Raw genomic sequence first — 22353 nt, forward strand, 5'->3', positions numbered from 1 at the left:
CCTTTTATTTATTTTGTTTTATTTTTTAAAATTTGTAAATTAAAGAACTGTGATTTACAAAGTTATTGATAGTTGAGTTTTAGGCATACAGTATTTCAACACCAATCCCACCTCAAGTGTCAACTTCCCTCCTTCAGTCTTTCTATATTCCCTCTCATCCGCAACCCCTACCCCATCTCCACTTGTCACCTTGACAGGCACATCACAGAGTTCCAGTGGTTGCAGCTTAGATCTCATGTCTTCAGTGTTGTTAAGTCCATGTTTTGGATATCTGGCTCTACCCCTCACCCTTATCACAAGTATAACTGAAGCCCTGATGCCTGTGCACCCATTACTTCCTGTTCTCTTCTTCCCCGCTCTTCCCTGCTCAATTTCTTTCCTTTTCTGTCCTCTCTAAACCCTGGGGTCAAGGATGATCTAAGCATCTCCCTTTTATACAATATATTTCCTCATCCTTACTGGAAGCCTTTTATAAATGCAAACGCACAGACTTCAGAATCTGAGTTTCTGTGATCAGATTCATTAATCAGAGTTTTAATAAGTTTTTCAGATACTGTATTTTTATATATTTTTTATTTTATAAGGAGGACTTAATTAATGCCCCCTTTAAAAATTTTTTTTTGTTTTTTTGTGCCACACTGGGACCATATGTGGTGCAGGATTTGAATCCAGCTCAACTGCATGCAAGACAAGAGCCCTGCCCACTATACTCTCTCTGCAGCTCTCCTCCCAGTTTTTATTGAATACCATGTGTATGATACTGTTAATGATACGGTTTCATTTTATGTTCTGTAAAGTTTTATGTTCTATAAAGAAAAATAGGGGAATGTTAATTCATGGAGAGAGGGAAATGAAACTGCCCCTGCTTCTCCCTAGTCTATTTTTTTTTAAATTAGTGAATCACCGTGAGGTACAAATACAGACTTAAAAACTTCCGTGCTTGCATTACAGTCATACAATGGTCGAGTATCCATCCCTCCAGTGCCTGTTTTCCACCATCAGTGGACCCAGCATCCCTCCCACTATCCCCACCCTGCCCCCCCTGCCCCCCACCCTGCCTCTGTGGCAGGGCATTCCCTTTTGCTCTCTCCTTTTGGGTATTGTGGTTTGCAATAGAGGTATTTAGTGGCCATCATATTTGGTCTATATTCTGCTTTTAGGGTACGTCTCCCATCCCAAGCGGATCCTCCTAGCACCATTTACTTGGTGATCCCTTCTCTGACTGAGCTGCCTTTTCCCCCAGTATGTGAGTCCAGTTTCTAAGCTGTGGAGTAATCCTCCCAATACTTATCTTTAATAATCTTGGGTGTTAGTCCCCCATTCTGTTACTTTATATTCCACAAACGAGTGCAAGTTTTCTATGTTGGTCCCTCTCTTTCTGACTCATTTCACTTAACATGATACTTTCCATGTTGATCCACTTATATGCAAATTTCATGACTTTATCTTTTCTAACAGCTGCATAGTGTTCCATTGTGTAGATATACCAGAGTTTCTTTAGCCAGTTATCTGTTCTCGGTCATTTGGGTTTTTTCCAAATTATGGCTATTGTAAACAGTGCTGCAATAAACATACAAGTACAGGTATCATTTCGACTATACTTTTTTGCCTCTCCGGGATATATTTCCAGGAGTGGTATTGCTAGGTCAAATGGGAGCTCAATTTCTAATCTTTTGAGAATCGTCCGTATTGTTTTCAGTCGACATTCCCACCAGCAGTCATATCTCCAAGGTAACTAGTAAGAGAGAGTACTGAACTCTGATTATGGCAGGGAAAAAACCTAAACAGTGACTTTGCCTGTCTTCTTTTTGTATCAACTTTTAGAACATTGCCCAAAGAAAGGCAGATAGTTGGATAGCTTATCACAACCAGAATATGATGCTAAGTGTGTGATGTAGATGAAAAGGCAGAAGTTTATGAGAACATATGCATGAGAGAGGTATCAGATAATTATCTGGTAATTATAAATCACTGTGGCAGTTGACTGAATGATACCCAAAAATCCATGTGTTTGCTCTGTGCTCATTTATACTTCCACTCCCTTAGTCTTGTAGTGGGGAAGTATTCATTAAGAAATATGTAATGGATCAAGGTGAAATCAGGGACTCCTGATTAGAGGGTTAAAATAGTTGCTTGCATAAAGTCATTTAATGGGGGGGTGGGGGAGGGAGGAAGCCCTTAGGTTCAGAATTCCAGGTGACTCTTATTCCGAATAGGTAACATCTAATTTGAAGTAGTCTAGCAAAATCCCCCTAATAAGATGCCATGTTTAAATCCCATAGGCTTGACAGGCTAAGTCTGTTGTGCTGACACCATCAGCTGTGCTCACTAGAGGCATCACTGTTGTTGAGTTTCTAGAATTGGCTACACACCTGCTCCCTCACTTCCCAGGATGAACTAATAGATAGAAAACAGGAATTTAGTGCGTTAACAGCCCAGAAGCACACAATAAGACTCCCCAAGACTCCTCAGTGGGTATGTCTGTCAGTCTGACTGTCAGACTCTCAGTAAACCTAGCTTTTACTGATACTCTCAGTAAACCTAGCTTTTACTGATACTCTCAGTAAACCTAGCTTTTACTGATACTCTCAGTAAACCAGGAACCCAGGTATCTGCTGATAATATGCCGCATTAAAATGTTTCTACTTCAAAACCAAAACACCTCACCTAAGCACATGTTTGAATTTAAAAATATCTGAAGACCTCTCATTGTTATTTTAAATTTCTCGACTCAAGACTTTCTCTTCAACTATTAGGCCGAAAGTAGTTTGGATTTCTGTTTTCCTCAAATTTTCTGTTCAGATGAGAAAGCAATGAAATTCATTCAACTTGAACGACTGTATCATGAGCAATTGCTTGCAAACCTTTCTGCCATTCAAGAACAATGGGGTGAGTACAGACTAACAGAATGTGGAATTACCAGTGATCTCACAAGTTGTTATCTAGGAAATTAATATATTTGACCTGGTCTTATAGTCAGAAGATAGATATTTCTATAGTTCATATTGCAAAGAAAGTAGCATTTTTGGTTTGTTTTTGAATCACACCTTATGGTGCTGGAGGCTGCTGTCCATCTGCTCAGGGGACTGTGAGGTACCTAGGGTGGAATCCAGGGTTCTAATTGTTATGAAAAAAATTTTTATCTTTATATTTGGCCTTCATATCAATCTGAAGAAAAGAATACTTGGAACTATGTGTTCCTTCTGGTTCCTTTGCAGCCTCTACTAAATAATTTAGCCGTTGGGATATGATTCACTTATACTGGAAAGCAGTTGCTTAAGCTATTTCTAACTGTATTAGCTTTGGATTGTTTGAGGAGATAATTTTGCATAAGATATTTATTGGCAGGGTTAGCTAGGATTTTTTTTCTTCCCAAATATCTTTCTTGATATCTAGTGACTAAGAAATATTTTAAATTTAGAAACAAAATGGAAAACTGTACAACCACATACAGTTACATCTCTAAAGAATTCAGAAAAAGGATTTAATGGTGAAGATTTTGAACGGCTTACTAAATTTTGCACAACACATCAAGAGTAAGTATATCAGTATTTGGTTAGAATGAGTTGTAATAGAATATTGATGAAGTATTATAGTGTTGCATATTTGGATTCCACAGTCTCTACTGATTTTCTCAATGTTTTCAACTGAAATGAAAATGGTTATAAACTGATTAGGCTCCCTTCTCAGCATTTATCACAGTTTTTATCCAAAACTCAGTGAACTGTAAACTGTAGGTAGTTCCAAAGCATATTTTCATGAGAAATTAAAAAATATAACTTCTAATTTTGATCTCTTTACCTTAGGTAATTCTAATGGTCAAAATTGTTCATTAGGATGTTTTTATTATAGTTTTTTGCTAGTGTTTATATGTTATAAGAAAAAGTATTTTTAAAGAGTAGTGTGATGGGAGATTAAATGCATTATAATATTTGACCAGAATACATGTGGAAGGAAAGCTACGTTTACCAGATAACTTTTAATTTCTTGATTTATGTTAAATAACCGAGTTTTAAAAACCAAATTATACCACTAATAAATAAATAATACCATCATTTGCAAAGTGTTTATGATACAGTTGTTTCAGGCTTGATGATGTTCCAACTCCAAGGCCACCCCGGTGTGACCTTCCTTCCACCAGTGTCCCCATTTTTCCGCCTGCCCCCTTAGCAGGCACATAACAGATTTACTTCATATGCTTGCCACAACAGAATGGCAAGTGGAATTATCAGAAAATTTGCTCGAGGCCCGAATGTTCCTGCCCGAGATCGAACCGGGGACCTTTCGCGTGTGAGGCGAATGTGATAACCGCTACAGTACAGAAATATCAGAAAATAAATCAATAGAATTCAATTTATGATGATAGTCACATCTCACAGTGGCATTCTTTTTTTGTTTTTTAATTTTTATTAGTGAAACACCATGAGGTACAGTTGTAGACATATAAATTTTTGTGCTTGGGTTTCAATTATACAATGATCGAGTACCTATCCCTCCAACAGTGCCCATTTTCCACCACCACTGATCTCAGTATCCCTCCCATCCCCCATTCCCCCCATACCACCCTGCCTTTGTGGTAGGGCATTCCCTTTTGTTCTCTCTCTCCTTTTGGGTGCTGTGGTTTGCAAAAGAGGCATTGAGTGGCAATCATGTTCGGTCTATAGTCTACTTTCAGCATGCATCTCCCATCCTGGGAGGATCCTTCAAACACCCTTTATTTGGTGCTCCCTTCTCTGTCTGAGCTGCCTTTTCCCCTAGTATGTTCGGCTGGCCTCCAAGCCATGGAGTAAACCTCCTGGTACTTATCTCGGCTATTGTCAGGTGTTAGTCTCCTATTTTGTTACTTTATGTTCCCCAGATGAATGCAATCTTTCTATGTCTGTCCCTCTCTTTCTGACTCATTTCGCTTAGCATGATACTTTCCATGTAGTACCACTTGTATGTAAATGTCATGACTTCATCTATTCTAACAGCTACATAGTACTCCATTGTGTAGACGTACCAAGGTTTCTTTAACCAGTCATCTGTTCTCAGGCACTCAGGTTTTTTTCAGATTCTGACTATTATCTTCAAAGATGTCACGCTACTGGCCAAGCAAGTGAAAACAGAGATAGACAAATGGGACTGTCTTAAACTAAGAAGCTTCTGCACCTCAAAACAGTGACCAAACTACAAAGACAGTCCACAGTAGCATTCTTAAAGTCATTGTCAAGGATTTATTGCAGCTGGCTGGTGCTAGTTGAGTCTCCTGCATTACTGCTTTCACTCAGTGAGCTGGGTGGGCTGCTGTGAAACTTTCCCTTCAGATTTGTTCTGCATCTAATAGTTCTAAGTACTGTGAAATTTGGAGGAGGTGTCATGTGGCTACATATGCAGCTGTGTGCTTCAGGAGCTGTGGAACTGGGCCAGTTTATATGGAGAGGAGGTCGAGTGTTACAGTTGCTGGGCCTAGCCAGACTCAGAGAATCTTGCAGGCCCCATTGTGAAAACGCCACAGGGTTTTCAGCCCAGAGATCAGAGATTAATGATCTACCCAGAGTGGTAATGCAATTTGACAGCTTGTTGAGGTCAAAGCAATTTTTTTCTTTTTGGGTCACACCCAGCAATGCTCAGGGATTACTCCTGGCTCTGCACTCAGGAATTACTTCTGGCGGTGCTTGGGGGACCATATGGGATGCCAGGGATCGAACCCAGGTCGGCCACATGCAAGGCAAGTATACTCTACCTGCTGTACTATTGCTCCGGCCCCTCAAATATATTTTTAATTCTTTGGAGATGATTCAGAATTCTAAAGGAGAACAGATGTAAAGCATGATGCTTTAGTACAGAGTCTTAAAAGACTCCATTATTTTATGTTCTTTATCTCTTCCCTCAAAATTATAAGAATAAATATAAAATTCTATGCATTTATCTAGAAATAAACTCAGGTAATTGTTATTTAGCTCATGCAGCATAGAGAATTACTTTTTGATCTGATTATTTTGGAGACCTGCCATTTTTTTATTTGTCTGCAAATCTTTTATTTTTTTATTAGTGAAATACCATGAGGTACAGTTATAGACTTAAAAAATTTTTGTGCTTGGGTTTCAGTTATGCAATGATCAAGTACCTATCCCTCCACAGTGCCCATTTTCCACCACCACGGGACCCAGTATCCTTCCCACCCCCCACCCCCCCATCCCACCCTGCCTCTGTGGCAGGGCATTCCCTTTTGGTGGAGACCTGCCTTTTAAGAATGATTCAGAAGTGACACTCAACTGTTGTAATACCAATTTTCTTGTGTTGATCAATGTAGAACTTTGAAACAGTATTCAAGAGATTCAAATTATAAGCTGATTTATTAATATGCTAAACAGGTTAACTTTCAACTACATAAAATATTAATTTGTGCTCCTTTTGGCAGTATATATACTAAAATTTTATTTCATTTTTGGGGATGGATGATCTGGGACCATTTCCAGCAGTCTTCAGGGCTTATTCCTAGTGGAGCTGGGGAGACTGTATGTACCTTACCTGCTGTACTTTCTCCAGCCACCTACATAAAATTTTTAAATAAATTTTCAAAATCTTTGAAATAGATCAAGGAGGGTCAAAGAGATAGTCCAGGAGGTGAGGTACTTGGATTGCCTCGTTGAATCCCTGCACAGCATATGGCCCCTCAAGAACTGCCACGGGTTCCTCCTGAGCAGAGAGCCAGGAATAGTCCCTAAGAATCTCAGAGTGTGGCTCAATTCTCCACCCCACTCCACTTCCACCTTTCAAAAAATTAGGAGAAAAATTTCTTGCTTTAAAATATTCTTTAGGGCTGTGTGTGTGGCTCAGTGATAGAGCACATTCCTCCCATTTGTGAGGCCCTGGGTTTCATCCCCAGTGCTACAAAATAAATGAAAGTAAATATTCAGTTGGGCTGGAGTGATAGCACAATGGGTAGGGCATTTGCCTTACATGCAGCCAACATGGCCAACCCAAGTTTGATTCCTCTTCCCCTCTCAGAGAGCCCGGCAAGCTACAGAGAGTATCTCGCCCTCACGGCAAAGCCTGGCAAGCTACTAGTGAAGTATTCGATATGCCAAACACAGTAACAACAAGTCTTACAATTTGTTGTGAGACATTACTGCTGCCTGCTTGAGCAAATCGATGAACAACGGGAGGACAATGACAGTGAAATATTCAGTATGAAAGCTTTGTTGGTCTTCAGGAGATAAACTAGGGAAATTAGTGGTGTGAAATGTACACTGGCGAAAGGATGGTGAAAGAATGGTGAAAGAACATTGTATGACAGTGAAACCTAATCATGAACAACTTCGTAATGGTACATCTCACAGTGATTCAATAAAAAAGAAAAGAAAAGAAAGAATAAATACTACACAAATAATTTGAAAAAAAACAACAAAAACTTACTTGTGTTTCCCAGGGATTTAACAAATTTTTGATGTGCTGCAATTGTTTATTTAAAAGCAAATATCAATGCAGAGTCTGGCAGCTTGTGGCAGAAAAGTGAATGGACTGTGCCTTAATCCAGGCCATCATGCCTGCCCAGAGGGGAAAGGGTGTTGCTCCCTTCCGCCTTTTTCCCTCTGGAAAGCAAGATGGCAGCCGCCTCGGAGCTTTTTGGAAAGCCAGGTATGAGCCGGTCATGACAGGGCGACTGAAACCTCATGGGAAGGGGGGCATTCCCGGCTCGTCCTTCACGCCCTACCGAGGTCACGAGTTGCCCCCCATGAGCGGCTCTCCTGCACGACCATGGCTCCAGAGCCACAGAAACCAATCTCATAATTATCTGACTCTCGGCAGAAATACTTCCAGGCTTAATAAGGAAAATACCAGAAATCCAAAATCGCGCGGCCACTATAGCTATAGCGGCCGTGCGACATCATTTGGTTCTTGTAACCAGCTGTAGAAAACAAATTATTTCACAATGCCTTTTCAGCAGGTCTGATTTGGGGGTATAAACTCTAAATAATAATGGTGCATCTATGCTGAAAGTAGACTATAGACCGAACATGATTGCCACTCAGTGCCTCTTTTGCAGACCACAACACCCAAAAGGAAAGAGAGAACAAAAGGGAATGCCCTGCCACAGAGGCAGGGTGGGATCGGGGGGGGGGGGGGGGTGTGGAGGGGGAGGGATACTGGGATCCATGGAAAATGGGCACTGGTGGAGGGATGGGTATCTGATCATTTTTTAATCGAAACCCAAGCCAAAAATTTGTAAGTCTACAACTGTACCTTATGGTGTTTCACTAATAAAAATTTAAATAAATAAATAAAAGCAAATATCTACTGAACACAGTGTGAACATGTCTTTATGTTTTCAATTTGTATTTTTACCCATATTATTATTAAATTTTAAAAATTTAATTTAATTTGAGGAGAGGCTCCCAAGCACCACTCAAAGGCCCCGAAGGCCATACCCAGTAACACTTGACCTGGCACTGCAAGCAGCATGGCTCAGTGGCAGGACCCAGCGATGTGCTGCTCAGCTTCCATGGTGCTGGGGATACTGGGGTCACATTAGTGGACAGTGGAAGTATCCGGTGCTGGAGATCAGACTCAGGCTTGTGCATGCCAGGTCTTGTATAGCCGTCTGAGTACTCTTCTCAGTCCCATTTTTTTTTTTTACTTTAAAAATATTTTTGAATTAACACTAAAGTGTGGAAGCCTGATGAATTTTTACATATACAAGCATGTTTATGAAATTACCTCCTACCAAAATGAAGAGCAGTGCAACTTGTCAGAAAGTTGCCTAGTGCATGAGTCAAGTCAGTATTCACGCCCAACATTACTGTTATCAGACAGAAGGTAGGCTCTGGTATCTAGCTACTTTGAACTTTCATCATCTCTGTTACACGTATATTTGCATATCATGGTAATTTGCTGTTTTATTCTCATGTGGGTTCATGATTGTATGGTTGTGTAGTAATTTATTTGTCCTTTCTGTTGTCAATTATCATTTTAGCTCTTTCGTTGTTGTTTTGTGGTTTTTTTGTTTGTTTCTTGTGCCACACCCAGCTTTGCTCATTACTCACTGCTGACTCTGTACTCAGGAATCACTTCTGGTGAGCCCTGGGAACCATATGGGGTGCTGGGGATTGAACCTGGGTTGGGTGCCTGCAAGGCAAGCTCCCTACCTGCTGTACTATTTCCCTGGCCTCTCTTTCTGATTTTTTAATATTATGAATAAAATGATGTCTATAATCATTTTTGTGCATGCTTTCTGGTAGATGTAGGCACTCCTGATGATGACTATGTCATCTTGACTGTACCCTAAAATATATTTTAAATTAATTTTTTCTTAACTGTTACCATGTGTTATGTTAAATCTATCTTCTCCCAGTAAAACTATCTTCCATCATAGTCTGTTTTAAATTTTTTTAAATTTAATATGTATGTTAATTCTCTTTAAGTACATTACTAGCAAGAACTTAACGTTTTGTTTTTCCTGAATTGCATATTTGTAGCCTCTTAGAGGGGGTTCAGTAGTAATTGCCATCTAAGGAGATTAACACATGGTGCAGCTGCAGTTTGAATTGTGTGGAACAGTGGAGTTGTTTCAGCAGTGGAAATGTTCTCTGTTAGTATTAGAAGCTGGGGAAGCTATATTTTTTATGGTTATTTCAGTGACATTTGTTTGGAGGCATCTTGCTGCTGTAATGTTTTTAATTCTTCTCTCTCTTTTTCTACAGTCCGCTTGTATCTAAACAAAAGGTAAGATATTGTTTTGAATTTATTTATAGAAAAAACAGTGTATCTGTTATCTGAAACTGTTTTGGAAAATAAAATCTTTTCTCAAGTTACTTTCAGCTTTCGAATTTAATGCAACAATTTTTCCCTCTTCTTTTTTCCTGACCTTTTCAGATAGCAGCTGTGGAGAAGACCCTGGAAAAGAAAAGCATTACACAGTTAATTACGGTGTCTGAAGAGCCAAAGGGCCGGGGAGCTACAGCCAAAGAGCCAAGTATGTTTTTTAAACTGAGTCAGAGGGAAAGGCAAAAGAAGCCTGCCAGTTATTGTTTTATAAGTTTTATACCTTAGATGCTTGCAGGAATTTTTTTTTGCATATACCTCTCCTAGAAAGTAGAAATGTAAAATTTTTTAATATTGTATCACTTCATTGTTAGTTGCTGCCTAGTAGCAGACATTATAAAATAGAAATTATTTTAATACATACATATGTTTTTAGTGGTTGGCTATATTTAACTAATAGATTATAACAATGGTGTGTAAAAATGCTCTGCAGCAGACTGGTTTTGCCGTATTTAAATTCTTGTTCTGTTTAAAAACTCAACAGAATGGACTGTAACAGAAATTCGTTCTGTGTGCTTTGAATTCTATTTTGACCATTTATGTTACCTGAAGCAAATTGTTTAACTTCAATATGCCTTCCTTTCTTTATAAGTTAGGGCCAGGAACCTAACTTAGTGATGGAGCATTTGCCTAGCAAGTGAAAGACCCTGGGTTTTACTTATGGAACCACAAAAAGATAATGTGTGTGCTAACAGTATTTACCTTATGGGATTTTTATAGGGATTAAATTATTAATTTCATGTTTAAAATGTAGAACAGGAAATGAAGAGCCAGTGCAGCATGTAAAAGGTGCCTTTCCTTCTATGTGGCCAACCCAGTTCAGACCTAGGAACCATATATAGTTCCCTGAGCACCGCCAGGTGTGGCCCCCAAAACCAGAAACAAAAAAGTAGAACAGTACCTGGCAAAAGAACTCAATATAGTCATGAACTACCACTGTTCCTCTCCCTCCTCCGCCCGTGCTATCTCTGCTCCCCGCTGCTGGTGTCCTAGCAGTGTTCCCTATTCATTGCCACTTTCCTATCTTATGAAAATCTTCAGGGAATTTTACAATTTTACAAAATATCATTTCCAAGGTGTTTTTCTCTATATGATTTCATTTCTTTTAACAACTGAGGTAAGGCAGGTAGAATAGTTTTAAGAAACTAGAATGACTAATCTGTTAGGAGTCGAACGAACTAGAACTTAAAGTTCTATCGCTGGTGTCTGACCTTGAATTGCTGCCTTTTTATTCTTTTAATTTGTTTATATTTTATTAAGTTAAGATGAAAATATGCATGAGGCTCCTCCGAACATGTGGAGAGTGGTTTTAAGCATGGCTGTGGCTGGAACCAGAGGTCTTCAGCTGCCGGGGCTCTGCTTGGGGTGGGGAGGGAAACTCAACCCACCCTCCTCCGAGGGCCCCAGTGAGGACAGGCAGGCGCGTAGGCAGGAGCCTCACACATGAAGGAACCAGCAGAGGAACCCAGGTGTGCGGGACCTGGGGCGTAGATCTCCAAGCCTGCTCGAATTGGGACTGGGCCTCCTCCACCCAGATCCCCCATCTTCCAGGCATTACACCCACAAACTGCCCCCGGTGCCGTGTAATCCCATCTGTGGCCGAGACCCAGAGTCTATAAAACCCAGCTCCCGGAAGCGGACATCTTATTATCTAGTTCTTACTCTGGAGAATCTGGCAGGCTAATGGGAGTATCCTGCCCACACAGCAGTCTGGCAAACTCCCCGTGGCGTATTCAATATGCCAAAAACCAGTAACAATGATGGGTCTCATTCTCCTGACCCTGAAAGAGCCTCAAATGTGGCACTTTCTTAAATCTCAGAGCTAGGATGAAGGAAACGTTACTGGTGCCTGCTCAAGGAAGTCAATGAACAACAGGATGACAGTGATTCAGTGATACAGTGAAGATGAAAGCAATAAAAATGTCTTATTTTAGGGATGGTGGTTTGTATATATTTGAGAAAGCATCTAAAGTGATTAAAATTGTCTTCTCCTAGAGAGCAGAGGTGGAATGGAGGGAGGGAGGGAAGAAGGGAGGAAACTATCTTTCCCTACCTTTAAAGATAATTGCAGTTTCTCCCCAAAATTATAATTTGACACAGTAAAAGTACAACATAGTATACAAAATAGTTTGACTTAGGGTGACTGAACACTAATTAAGAATATAACAGATTTTCCATGAAATCATTTATTACTGAACTCCTTTCATGATCTAGTTTGCATCTTTGCATCTTAAATTACCAGTTTTTCTCCATAAGTTAGATTCCTGGCCCTAGCACACACACTTTAGAGTCAAAGAAAGAAAGGCATATTGAAGTTAAACAGTTTGCTTCAGGTAACATAAATGGTCAAAATAAAATTCAAAGCATGCAGGATTTCTGTTACAATCCATTCTGTTGAGTTCTTAAACAGAACAAGAATTTAAATACACCAAAACCAGTCTGCTTCAAAGCACTTTTTCACACCGTTATTATATTCTATTAGATAAATACGGCCACCCACTAATAATATTTTGTACTGTTTTTAAATAGTAAAATAAAACAATCATTTTGAGACTGATACCTTATAAATGATATTGTACCTACGGTTATCCTTTATTGCCATTTAATTGATAATCGAGAGAATTAGAAAAATTCTTGAAATAATTGTATCTTTAATTTTTATTTTGGGAGATACACCTGGAGATGCTCAGGGGCTACACCACGTTTGGGACTCTGAGGTAGTGCTCAGGAGACTATGTGGTGCTGGGGATCAAACCTGGACCCCAAGCATGCAAATCTGTTTCATTAGCCCAAACAATTGTATTTTATCTAGTAACTGTAACCAACCAACTCACATTTTATTCATATAATGGTCACTTATAGCTAATTATCAGTCTCATTTTAATGCTTTAGAATTCAGTCCTATTAAATTTTTTTTTTTTTTTTTGCTTTTTGGGTCACACCTGGCAATACACAGGGGTTACTCCTGGGTCTGCACTCAGGAGTTACTCCTGGCGGTGCTCAGGGGGACTATATGGGATGCTGGGAATCGAACCCGGGTCGGCCGTGTGCAAGGCAGACGCCCTACCCGCTGTGCTATCTCACCAGCCCCAAGTCCTATTAAATTATAAAATCACACTTTGGTTTTATTTTATTCAAATTCCTACTGTCCTTCTGGGCCTGGGAGCATGGTCTGCTCTCAGCTGGAACTTGTCTGGATTAGTCTGTAGGGGTGAATCCAGGTTGTTCTGTGGGGATTTGTGATGGCTCCAGCAAGACCCGCTGAGGAGAAGCTAAGTCCAAAGTCATTGTCCCAGACAGCTCAGCAGAGCATGTCACATTTCTCTTTGCCTTATGCTTTCAGATACTGTGGGCTGAGGAGTTCAGCCTCATTGACTCCCAGAACCCTATGAGAATGCTTTGAGGGTCATCTCATTTAAACCTCTGGAGATTGGTCCTTGGGCCTCAGTTCTTAGTTGGCCCTCTTTCCAACTTAAAAAAAATTTTTTTATTTTAGTGTAGACAAAAGCCACAACTGTTAATGCAATTCTAAAGTTGTAATTGATTAGATTACAAAGTTTCAATATTAAAATTAATCAGTATGAAAGAACCAATCTTTATGTGCAGATTATTATATCTGAACACAGGGTTGGTAAAGTCATTATCTAAGAATTTATTAACATGTTTGTTGCTAGTTGAACCTTCTGTGTTATTGTTTCTTCAGTACTGAAATTCCAGTGGGAGCACACTAGATTAGATTGGAAAGTAACATAAAAGCCAAATACACTCAAACAAAAATAATAATCCAACTTTATTTTTTTTTATTAGTGAAACACCATGTGAAACACCAAGTCTACAGTTATAGACTTACAAATTTTTGTGCTTGGGTTTCAGTTATACAATGATCAAGTACCCATCCCTCCACCAGCACCCATCCTCACCACCACGGGTCTCAGAATCCCTCCCACCCCCATCCCCCCCATCCCACCCCTGCCTCTGTGGCAGGGCATTCCCTTTTGTTCTCTCTCTCCTTTTGGGTGTTGTGGTTTGCAAGAGAGGCATTGAGTGGCAATCATGTTTGGTCTATCGTCTACTTTCAGCATGCTTCTCCCATCCTGGGGGAATCCTCCCAACACCCTTATTTGGTGCACCCTTCTCCCCATCTTAACAAAGTGGCATGCTGACAAGCTTAGTAGCGTGGAAGCCAGTGGAAATAAGAAAGAATAAAAAATAATATAAAATAAATTTTTTCTTTCTTTCTTTCCTTCTTTCTTTCTTTCTCTTCCTCTCTTTCTCTTTCTCTTTCTTTCTTTTCCTTTCTCTCTTTCTTTTCTGTAATTTATTAAACTTTAAATGATTCTTTGATATTCAGCAGGATTAATAAAACAAAATCCAAGTGAGTAAATTATAAAGTTCTCACAGGCTATTTATTCGGTAGCTCATGAATCAGACAACATCTCATCTAGCAGTTAGAGTGGAGCTCTGAGTAGTGATACAGAATGAAAGACTTTACAACAGTAAGCTATAATTAAGCAGCGAGCTGGAATTTATCTGCAAGTAAGAACAGAGCTTTTATTTGTGATTTTCTTGCAAAAAATTACAGAGTGGGAAATTCCACTCAGACAAGACCATCTAAGCACTCAAGTGTGATGAAAGTAACACAAGATTTCTATAGGTAGATTTGCTTCCTATGAGTAGATTAACAAAATCCTTTAAAGGGAGAAGGAAAATGTTGTAACAGGGAAGGATGCTTATATGTCAGAGCAGTGATAAATGGTCCTCTCTGAAGCCAGGATTTGATAGCATTCTTCTCTGAGAGGAGGCTGTGCTCATCTCCCTAAATTCCCTCCGGTTCGGATGTCAGGATACTGGGTAACTGGGAATGTTATAAGTGAGTATAAACCCATCTGCCAAGTGGTCACATATACTAGATCACATAAGTTGTAGTCTCCTACTGATTCCCTGACTCCATTCTGGGTTTTAGGATCAATTCCCTGTGGTACTCAGGGTTTTTCTAGGCTTAGTGCTCAGGTGTAGCCCTGGACATGCTTAGGGTACTATGTGTTGTGAGGAGTTCATGCTGGGGTCAATCATGTGCAAGACAGGTGCCTTATCCCCAAACCCTCAAATCCTTTTTTTTAAATTTTTTATTTATTTATTTATTGGCTTTTTGGGTCACATCCGGCGATGCACAGGGGTTGCTCCTGGCTCATGCACTCAGATATTACTCCTAACAGTGCTCGGGGGACCATATGTGATGCTGGGAATCAAACCCGGGTCAGCCACATGCAAGGCAAATGACTTACCCGCTATGCTATCACTCCAGCCCCCCAAATCCTTTTTTTTTTCTTTTTCTCAGGCCCTGCAAACTTCCCAATTCTGTGCCCAGGAACCTTACATACTAGTGATCATACCTGGGTTGGCCACATGCAAAACAAGCATCTTAGTCCAGGGGTACTCAGAAGCTACTCCTGACTGAATGCTCAGGAGTTGCTCCTAGCACTTCTTGGGGGATCTACCCAGTGTTGTAGGTCAAATCTGGGACTATAGCTTGCAAAGCATGAGTTCCAGTTGCTTGAGTTTTCTCTCTAGCCCTAAGGATATTATGCTTAAGTAAGTCTGAACAGAATGGACTGAATTACATCTTAATAGATCAGCATCCGTATTGATTTTGTTTTATATATTTGGCTTTTTGGGACCACACCTGGCGATGCTCAGGGGTTACTCCTGGCTCTGCACTCAGGAATTACACCTGGCGGTGCTCGGGGAACCATCTGGGATGCTGGGGATTGAACCCGGGTCGGTCACATGCAAGGCAAATGCCCTCCCCACTATACTATCACTCCAGCCCTTGTTATATTTTTAAATGTGTAAATGCATTGCTAACATTTATCATGCAAGAATATTTACTTAATATGCATGTCTTAAATATACTGAAAAATTTTTTCCAGATTTTAAAATGTTCATTTATAATGTAGGAATATTTATTATATAAAGTCTCTATGAAATTCAGAAGATTATCTTTTAAACCTTTGAGAAATCATGTTTTCAATGACAGTACTGTATTCTTAACATGTTCCATTCTTTGTTTTTTTCTGGGGCTTCCCAAGCTATGCTCGGGACCTGGGGCCACTTACTCAGACAGCTGGGCCAGACAGCTCAATGTGGGCCCCAGGACCAGGCTGCCTTTATGACACTTGAGGAGGCCCTGGTGTCCTTGGGATAGAACCCAGACCAGGCACATAACCCTGAAACCTCTAGACTCTCACCCTGACCTCACTTAACATTTTAAAAATAATCTCTTAATTTTTATACATAAAAAGTTATTTACAATCTCGGGTATTTCCTAACTAGCTAAAACAGACTTTCCAATCAAAAGGATCAGAATACACATTTTCTGTTAGGTCCTATGCAAAATACTGCTTTGACTCTTAAAATAGACTATTTTGTTTTTGTTTTGTTTTGTTTTCAGAGAGTAGCATTTGCCCTGGCATGGAGCCAGGGAGAGAAGGCCAGCATAAAGAGCCCCTGGAGAGCCTCCCCTGCTGTAATCAGCTGGGCGGGCAGGCGGCTCCCCCGAGCCCTCCAGTAACTGCAGGGAAGGCCCACGAGGAGGAGCCGCTGGGCAGCACTGAGGACACCCTGGAGCTCCCCGCCCAGCCCTCAGCCGCGGCGCCTGGCCGGTCTGGGCCACACTGTGCCGAGGATGCCTGTGAGGCCGCTGGCTCGCCGCTGGCTCAAACAGATGGCTGCCCAGAGGCGGCCAGAATAGAGGCCGACGCTGAAGCCCCCAAGTTGATGCTTTCCCGCGAGTCAATGATAGAACCTCTGCTTCTACCAGGCTCTGACCATATACCTCCAGTGCTGATTCCTGCAGGGCAGTATTCACAGACTCAGAGAAAGGAACTTCACTTGGCGCTAGAAGATGCTGCCGAGGCGGTGCCCACAAGCCAACCTGAGAACAATGAGCTAAATGAACCGAGGCAACCTGATCTCACTGACAGGGATGGAAAATCACCCCCGGGGCTGCCTGACTCACCGGAGTCTGAGAGGGTACTTTGTGAAAATGGGAACGCATCTGACTTAAGTGCAGCACTTTCAGAGCTGTCTATGGCCCCAGAGGGAAAGGAAGATCAGGATGACCTAGTCAATAAAGAGGCCGAAGCCTATTTGAACAGCCTTTTAGAGGGATGCCTGAAGGATGCAGAAGAGTCCTTTTCCTACGAAGATAACCAAGAGGACGACTCTGACCTCCTTCAGGATCTTTCTCCTGAAGAAGCATCTTACAGTCTACAGGAAAATCTGCCTCCCGATGACAGCTGTCTTTCTCTCGATGATCTTGCGAAAAGGATAGAGATCGCAGAGGTAAAAATTGAGATTTAATTTAAATATAATGAAAGGTGATATTTTGAAAGTACATTATACTAAATGCAGCCTGATTTTTTTTTCAGTGATCTCTGATATCAAATGGGAAATTTTTGTTAAAACGTTCAATGATTAGTAGCTTTTGTTTTTATTTATATGTACTGACTAAAATGACTTTTAAGCAGGATGTTCATAGTTCAAGAAATAATATCACATGTCTTCAGGTACATTAAATGTTTTGATTCCATTTTTGTGTTCCTTTGATGTTTATTTGGCAGTTCCACAATTTATGATCAAGATTAGTCATATTCTTATAAGGAAATATTTTTCTCTTATATATCTAGATGATAATACATATGTACCACTATTTCTCCCCCCTTGGGGGTGATGGTGGGCCACACCAGGCCATGCTGGAGGATTCCAGCTCTGCTCAGGGCTTGCTTCTGGTATTACTTTGGAAACAATGTATTAGGCATGTACCTGGGGTTGGCCCCATGCCGGACAAGTGCCTTAATCTTTGTACTATCTTTTCAGGCAGTTTCTTCCTCTTATATTTATATTTAAGAATGTATTTATATTCTTCTCATATTTATATTTAAGAATCTAAATGTATATTTTAGATTCTTAAACACTGTAGCAGAATAAAGGAAACAAAATAACTAGGAAATATAGGAAGGATTTTTTAAGGTTTTTTTTTTTAATGGCTTTTTGGGTCACACCCCATGATGCCCCTGGGTTATTCCTGGCTCTGCACTCAGGAATTACTCCAGGCAGTGCTCAGGGGACCATACGGGATGCCGGGGATTGAACCCAGGCCGACCATGTGCAAGGCAAATGCCCTACCTGCTGTACTATCACTCCAGCTCCGGATGGATTTTTTAAGGCATTAAGTTGTATATAATGAGTCTTTTCTTTCATATAGTATTTATTCCTAAACCGTAAATGTGAACAAATTTAGTACTCACTACTTGACTAAGTCAAATATTATAAATTATTCAAAGTTTTAAAGTTTCTCTGAACATCAACGAGGTTAATCAAAACCAAGGATGAGGGGAAGAGAATCAAGATGATTATTCTTAGGGCCAGAGTGATAGTACAGTGGGTAGGCTGTTTGCCTTGCACACGATCAGCCTGAGTTTGATCCCTAGCATCCCATACAATCCCCCGACCACCTCCAAGAATAGTTCCTAAGTATAGAGTCAGGAGTAACCCTTGAACATTGCTGATGTGACCCAAAAGATAAAAGATCATTCTCCTATGTTTGATAAGATTATTATTATTTTTTTTTTTAGTTCAGGGTAAGAAACAAAACAAACAAACAAAAAAAAAACCCAAGCCAGAGAGCTAGCACAAGGGTTTGGGCAGTTGCCATACACCTAACCAACTGCAGTTTGATCCCGTCCACCACATATGGCCCCCCAAGCACAGGCAGGAGTGATTCCTCAGCCCAGAGCCAGGAGTAAACCCCAGCCCTTCTGGGTATGGCCAAAAAGCAAGAAAAAAAATAGATAAAAACTACAATAAAATGAGAACCTTAGAGGGAAAATGGCCTTGAATAGTGGAAAGAGCAGAGAAATAGTCCTAAATTCAGATGCTAACTCTGTCAGTTATCAGGTACTGGTGACCTAAGTCTCAATTTCCTCCTTTGAAATTAGAATAGTAGCTATTAGAATAGAAATTAGAATAGTACCTCCTCTCTTTTGGTGAGCTTTTTTGTATTTTAAAAAGGAACTCTTAAATCCTATTTAAACGCTATTTTTTTTAACATTTAAAATAAGTGACTTAAGAGGGGAAATAGAAAAATAAAGCCAAACAAAACAACATGACTTACATGAGACAGGACCTGTGAAAGGTTTTCTCTGTTCTGTTCTGAAAAGTTTCTGTTCTGTGATTTTTTACTGTGATTTCTAGTCAATACTGCACAATTGAGTTTTCTTCTTAGTTTCTTCTTAACAAATTAGAATGGTATATATTGACCCAGTGTTCATCAGTGTTTATTCTTTTTATTTTAATCAGGCCCTTCATTGTTTTCCATAATCTATGATTTTCCTCCTTACCTTTTTCTCAAAATTATATAATATTTGCCCAGTGAGTACAGAGTTTCTGTTTGGGAAGATGAAAATTTTAGAAATGGATATTAGGATGCTGTGGTGCATTTTATATATAAGCAAAGTTAATACCACTTAATTATATATGTAAAAGTGGCTAAGGTGGCAGTTTCATGTTTATGTGTATATATAATTTTAACTATATTTTTGAAAATTTTAATAAAAATCCTGGTTCCTAAATTTTTCTTATTTATGTAAGAAAAAAATAGGGCAAATAAAACATCATACCCAGTATTTCTTTTCTTCTTTACTTTCACGAAGCCTCTGGTACAGGTAATTATTAAATCTTATTGAAATACCAAAAGACTACCTTTTCATGCCAATAATCAACTTGTCCTCATGAGAAAAAGTTAAGGACTAGTTTTTCCTTTATGGATATGAAATGTCAAGAAGGATTAGAGTCTCTCACTTAGTCTACCTTAAGGAACATTTTATGATGAGGAATTACTTTGAGTTTATGTTGTACTATAGTCAAATGGAATAATCCTTTCTCAAATGAAGGTAATGCCTATTTTCCAGTGGGATACCGTGAGCAGGAGAAACCATATGTACTTACATTTAAAGTTGTCTTTTTTCTGATGTTTATTTGTTGTTATAATTTGTTTTTGCAGTATTGGGACACAAACTCAGGATCTTAGAACCTCACTCACATACAAGGGAAGTGTTCCATAGAGCACATTCCTGCTCCTGTGAAGTTATTTTTAAATGATCCCCTTTCCTAAAATTCTGTTAGTCAATTAAGTTGTGTTGTTTTGTGTTTGTTTGTTTGGGGGACTGTGAGGAACAATCACAGGGGCCCTCCTGGACATTCTCTGCTGAGAAACCAGTAGTTCAGTTCAAGGGCACAGGATGCAATGCTGCTTTGCCCCTGTACTACATGGGTCAGCAGGCCCACTTGGGAGGCCTCCACAGCTACATTGGGCAGTGTTTGGGGACCTCTAGGTCTGCACCCAGTGTTGCTCAGTGGACCGTGGAATATCTGGGATCAAAATGGGATCACTCTATGCACTTCAACCTCCGCACTGTTTCTACACCTTAAGTTGTCCTTAAGTTTCAAGGGAACTAAAGTTTCAAGAATGCTTGCCTTGCACTTACCCAGATTTGTTCCTTGGTACCACATACGTTCCCCTGAGCCCCACCAGAGTGATCCCTGAAAACAGGAGTAAGCCCTGAACGCTGCCAAGTATGACCCAACTACACCAAAAGTTAAATGAAACGTATTTACTTAATAAGAGTTTTCTGTGCCATCATCCAAGAGTATCTTGACTGCACGGCAGAGCCTGGCAAGCTCCCTGTGACGTATTCGATATGCAAAACACAGTAACAAGTCTCACAATGGAGACGTTACTGGGCCTGCTCCAGCAAATTGATGAACAATGGGAAGGACAGTGCTACAGTGCTACATGCTAATTAAAAAAAAAAATCTTGACACTTTTTTAAAAAACTAATTTGCAGTGCTATGTTACATGTTAAAAACTATTTAACAATGCTAAACAGATTGTTTCTGAGTACCTCCTTCCGTTTTAGAGAAATGTGCTTTAATATAATCTACACAACTTTTGTCAGGAAGAGTGTTTAGAATTTTAAAGCTCAGAGAGGTCAAGTACATGTTTCATATCTATGAAGCCTTGGTTGGACTCCCCTCTCTCTCCCCTCCCCCGACACACACAGCCCCTAAAACAACAAAATTTCAGTTTTAGAGAGATGGTTCAAAAGGCTTCAATACATACTTGATATTCAGGAGTCATAGATTTGATCCCTAGTATCATATGGTCCCTTAACATTATCAGGTGTAGCCCCCAGGCCAAAAAAGAATTAATAAATATATACATTTAAAACTAGACATCACTAATGCTTAATATTTCCTTAAGACCTTAAGATGAGGTTTTAGACTAAGTAAAATGTTTAGGTCTTAATGGATTTGCTTTTAAATGCAAACTTTTTTGGGGGGGGAGGGGGAATGGGGGCACACCTGGTGGTGCTCAGAGCTTACCCCTGACTCTGAGCTCAAGTATCACTTCTGGTGGGACTTGGGAACCACATGGGATGCCAGGATTAAACCTGGGACAGCTGCGTGTAAAGCAAAGTCCCTATCCGCTGTGCTATCTCTCTGGTCTCCTTAAGGGCAAACTTTTGAAAATTCAAACACTGCCCTGTGCTTTCTGTAAGACTGTCTTGAGGATCTTCTGTATGTCAGGCTTGAATGCAGCAAGGAATCCTGAGACCCTTCACCTTGGGGCACTCTGCTGCCATACCTGGCTGGTTTTCCTGGAATTGTTTTTAAAGTACTTTTTAGATGTCTCCTCTTTTGTGAAAAGAGAACAGAACATGATTTCTTAATGATTAAATAATTCTGTATCTTAATGATTAAAGAATGCTGTAAGACGTTTTCGTGCCCTAAGAAACCCTGGAGGAGGTGAGCCTGCTTTTCTCCTCTCGAGTCTTCTCTGTTTTTCTTCCCAAGTCAATCATATCTCCCACCAGTGACAGCTTCCCACCCATTTCTTTGCTACTTCTCACTGTTGCTGCTGTGGTGTTTATGATGCAATGTAATGAATGGTATGTTCTTTCATGGCAAAGTGTTGGTTTTTTTTTTCTCCATTTTCCCTTCTCTGCTTTTCCCCCCAACTTGTGTAGATGCTCAGCATTGGCACCAGTGCTTTGTGACTTTACTTCCACATGGCCAGCCTAGTAGAAGCATTTTTTCACCTCCTCTTTGTGTGGGCACTTTTTTGTTGTTTTGTTTTATTTTTAGACCAAAAGACTCAACACATAATTTTCACAAAATCTCATAGAGATACCATAATATCTATGCTACTGTAATTCATTACTATAGAGATATGTGAGCACCAAACTTTCTGAGATTGGGAAACTTTTTCAAGTTTTCTAATTCATTCTTGTCATCCTATATCTCTTGCTTTTCTTTTCCATATTATCACTTTTACTTTTATTGGGGGGGGGGGCGTTGGGGTTCCACTCAGTGACAGTCAGGCACTGCTCATCAGCTTGGTACCCAGGGGTTATATCTGGTTGTGCTTTAGGGCTATATGGTGCCAACGCTGGAACCCAGGGTTCCATATACATATACAGTAGC

The 22353-nt window shown here is 40.1% G+C and overlaps 1 protein-coding gene across 1 annotated transcript in view; it reads left to right on the plus strand.

The window, feature by feature from the left end:
• Window positions 1-22353, plus strand: part of CNST (consortin, connexin sorting protein) — a 104361-nt gene that overhangs the window by 69280 nt on the left and 12728 nt on the right. Inside the window, exons 5-9 of the mRNA XM_056132251.1 lie at window positions 2803-2889; window positions 3422-3536; window positions 9687-9708; window positions 9859-9958; window positions 16259-17151. Of these exons, the coding sequence (XP_055988226.1) occupies window positions 2803-2889; window positions 3422-3536; window positions 9687-9708; window positions 9859-9958; window positions 16259-17151 (1217 nt within the window). The remainder of the gene's footprint in view (window positions 1-2802; window positions 2890-3421; window positions 3537-9686; window positions 9709-9858; window positions 9959-16258; window positions 17152-22353) is intronic.

Source organism: Sorex fumeus, unplaced genomic scaffold, assembly GCF_029834395.1.
Source record: "Sorex fumeus unplaced genomic scaffold, SorFum_2.1 ptg000007l, whole genome shotgun sequence".
NCBI lineage: Eukaryota > Metazoa > Chordata > Mammalia > Eulipotyphla > Soricidae > Sorex > Sorex fumeus.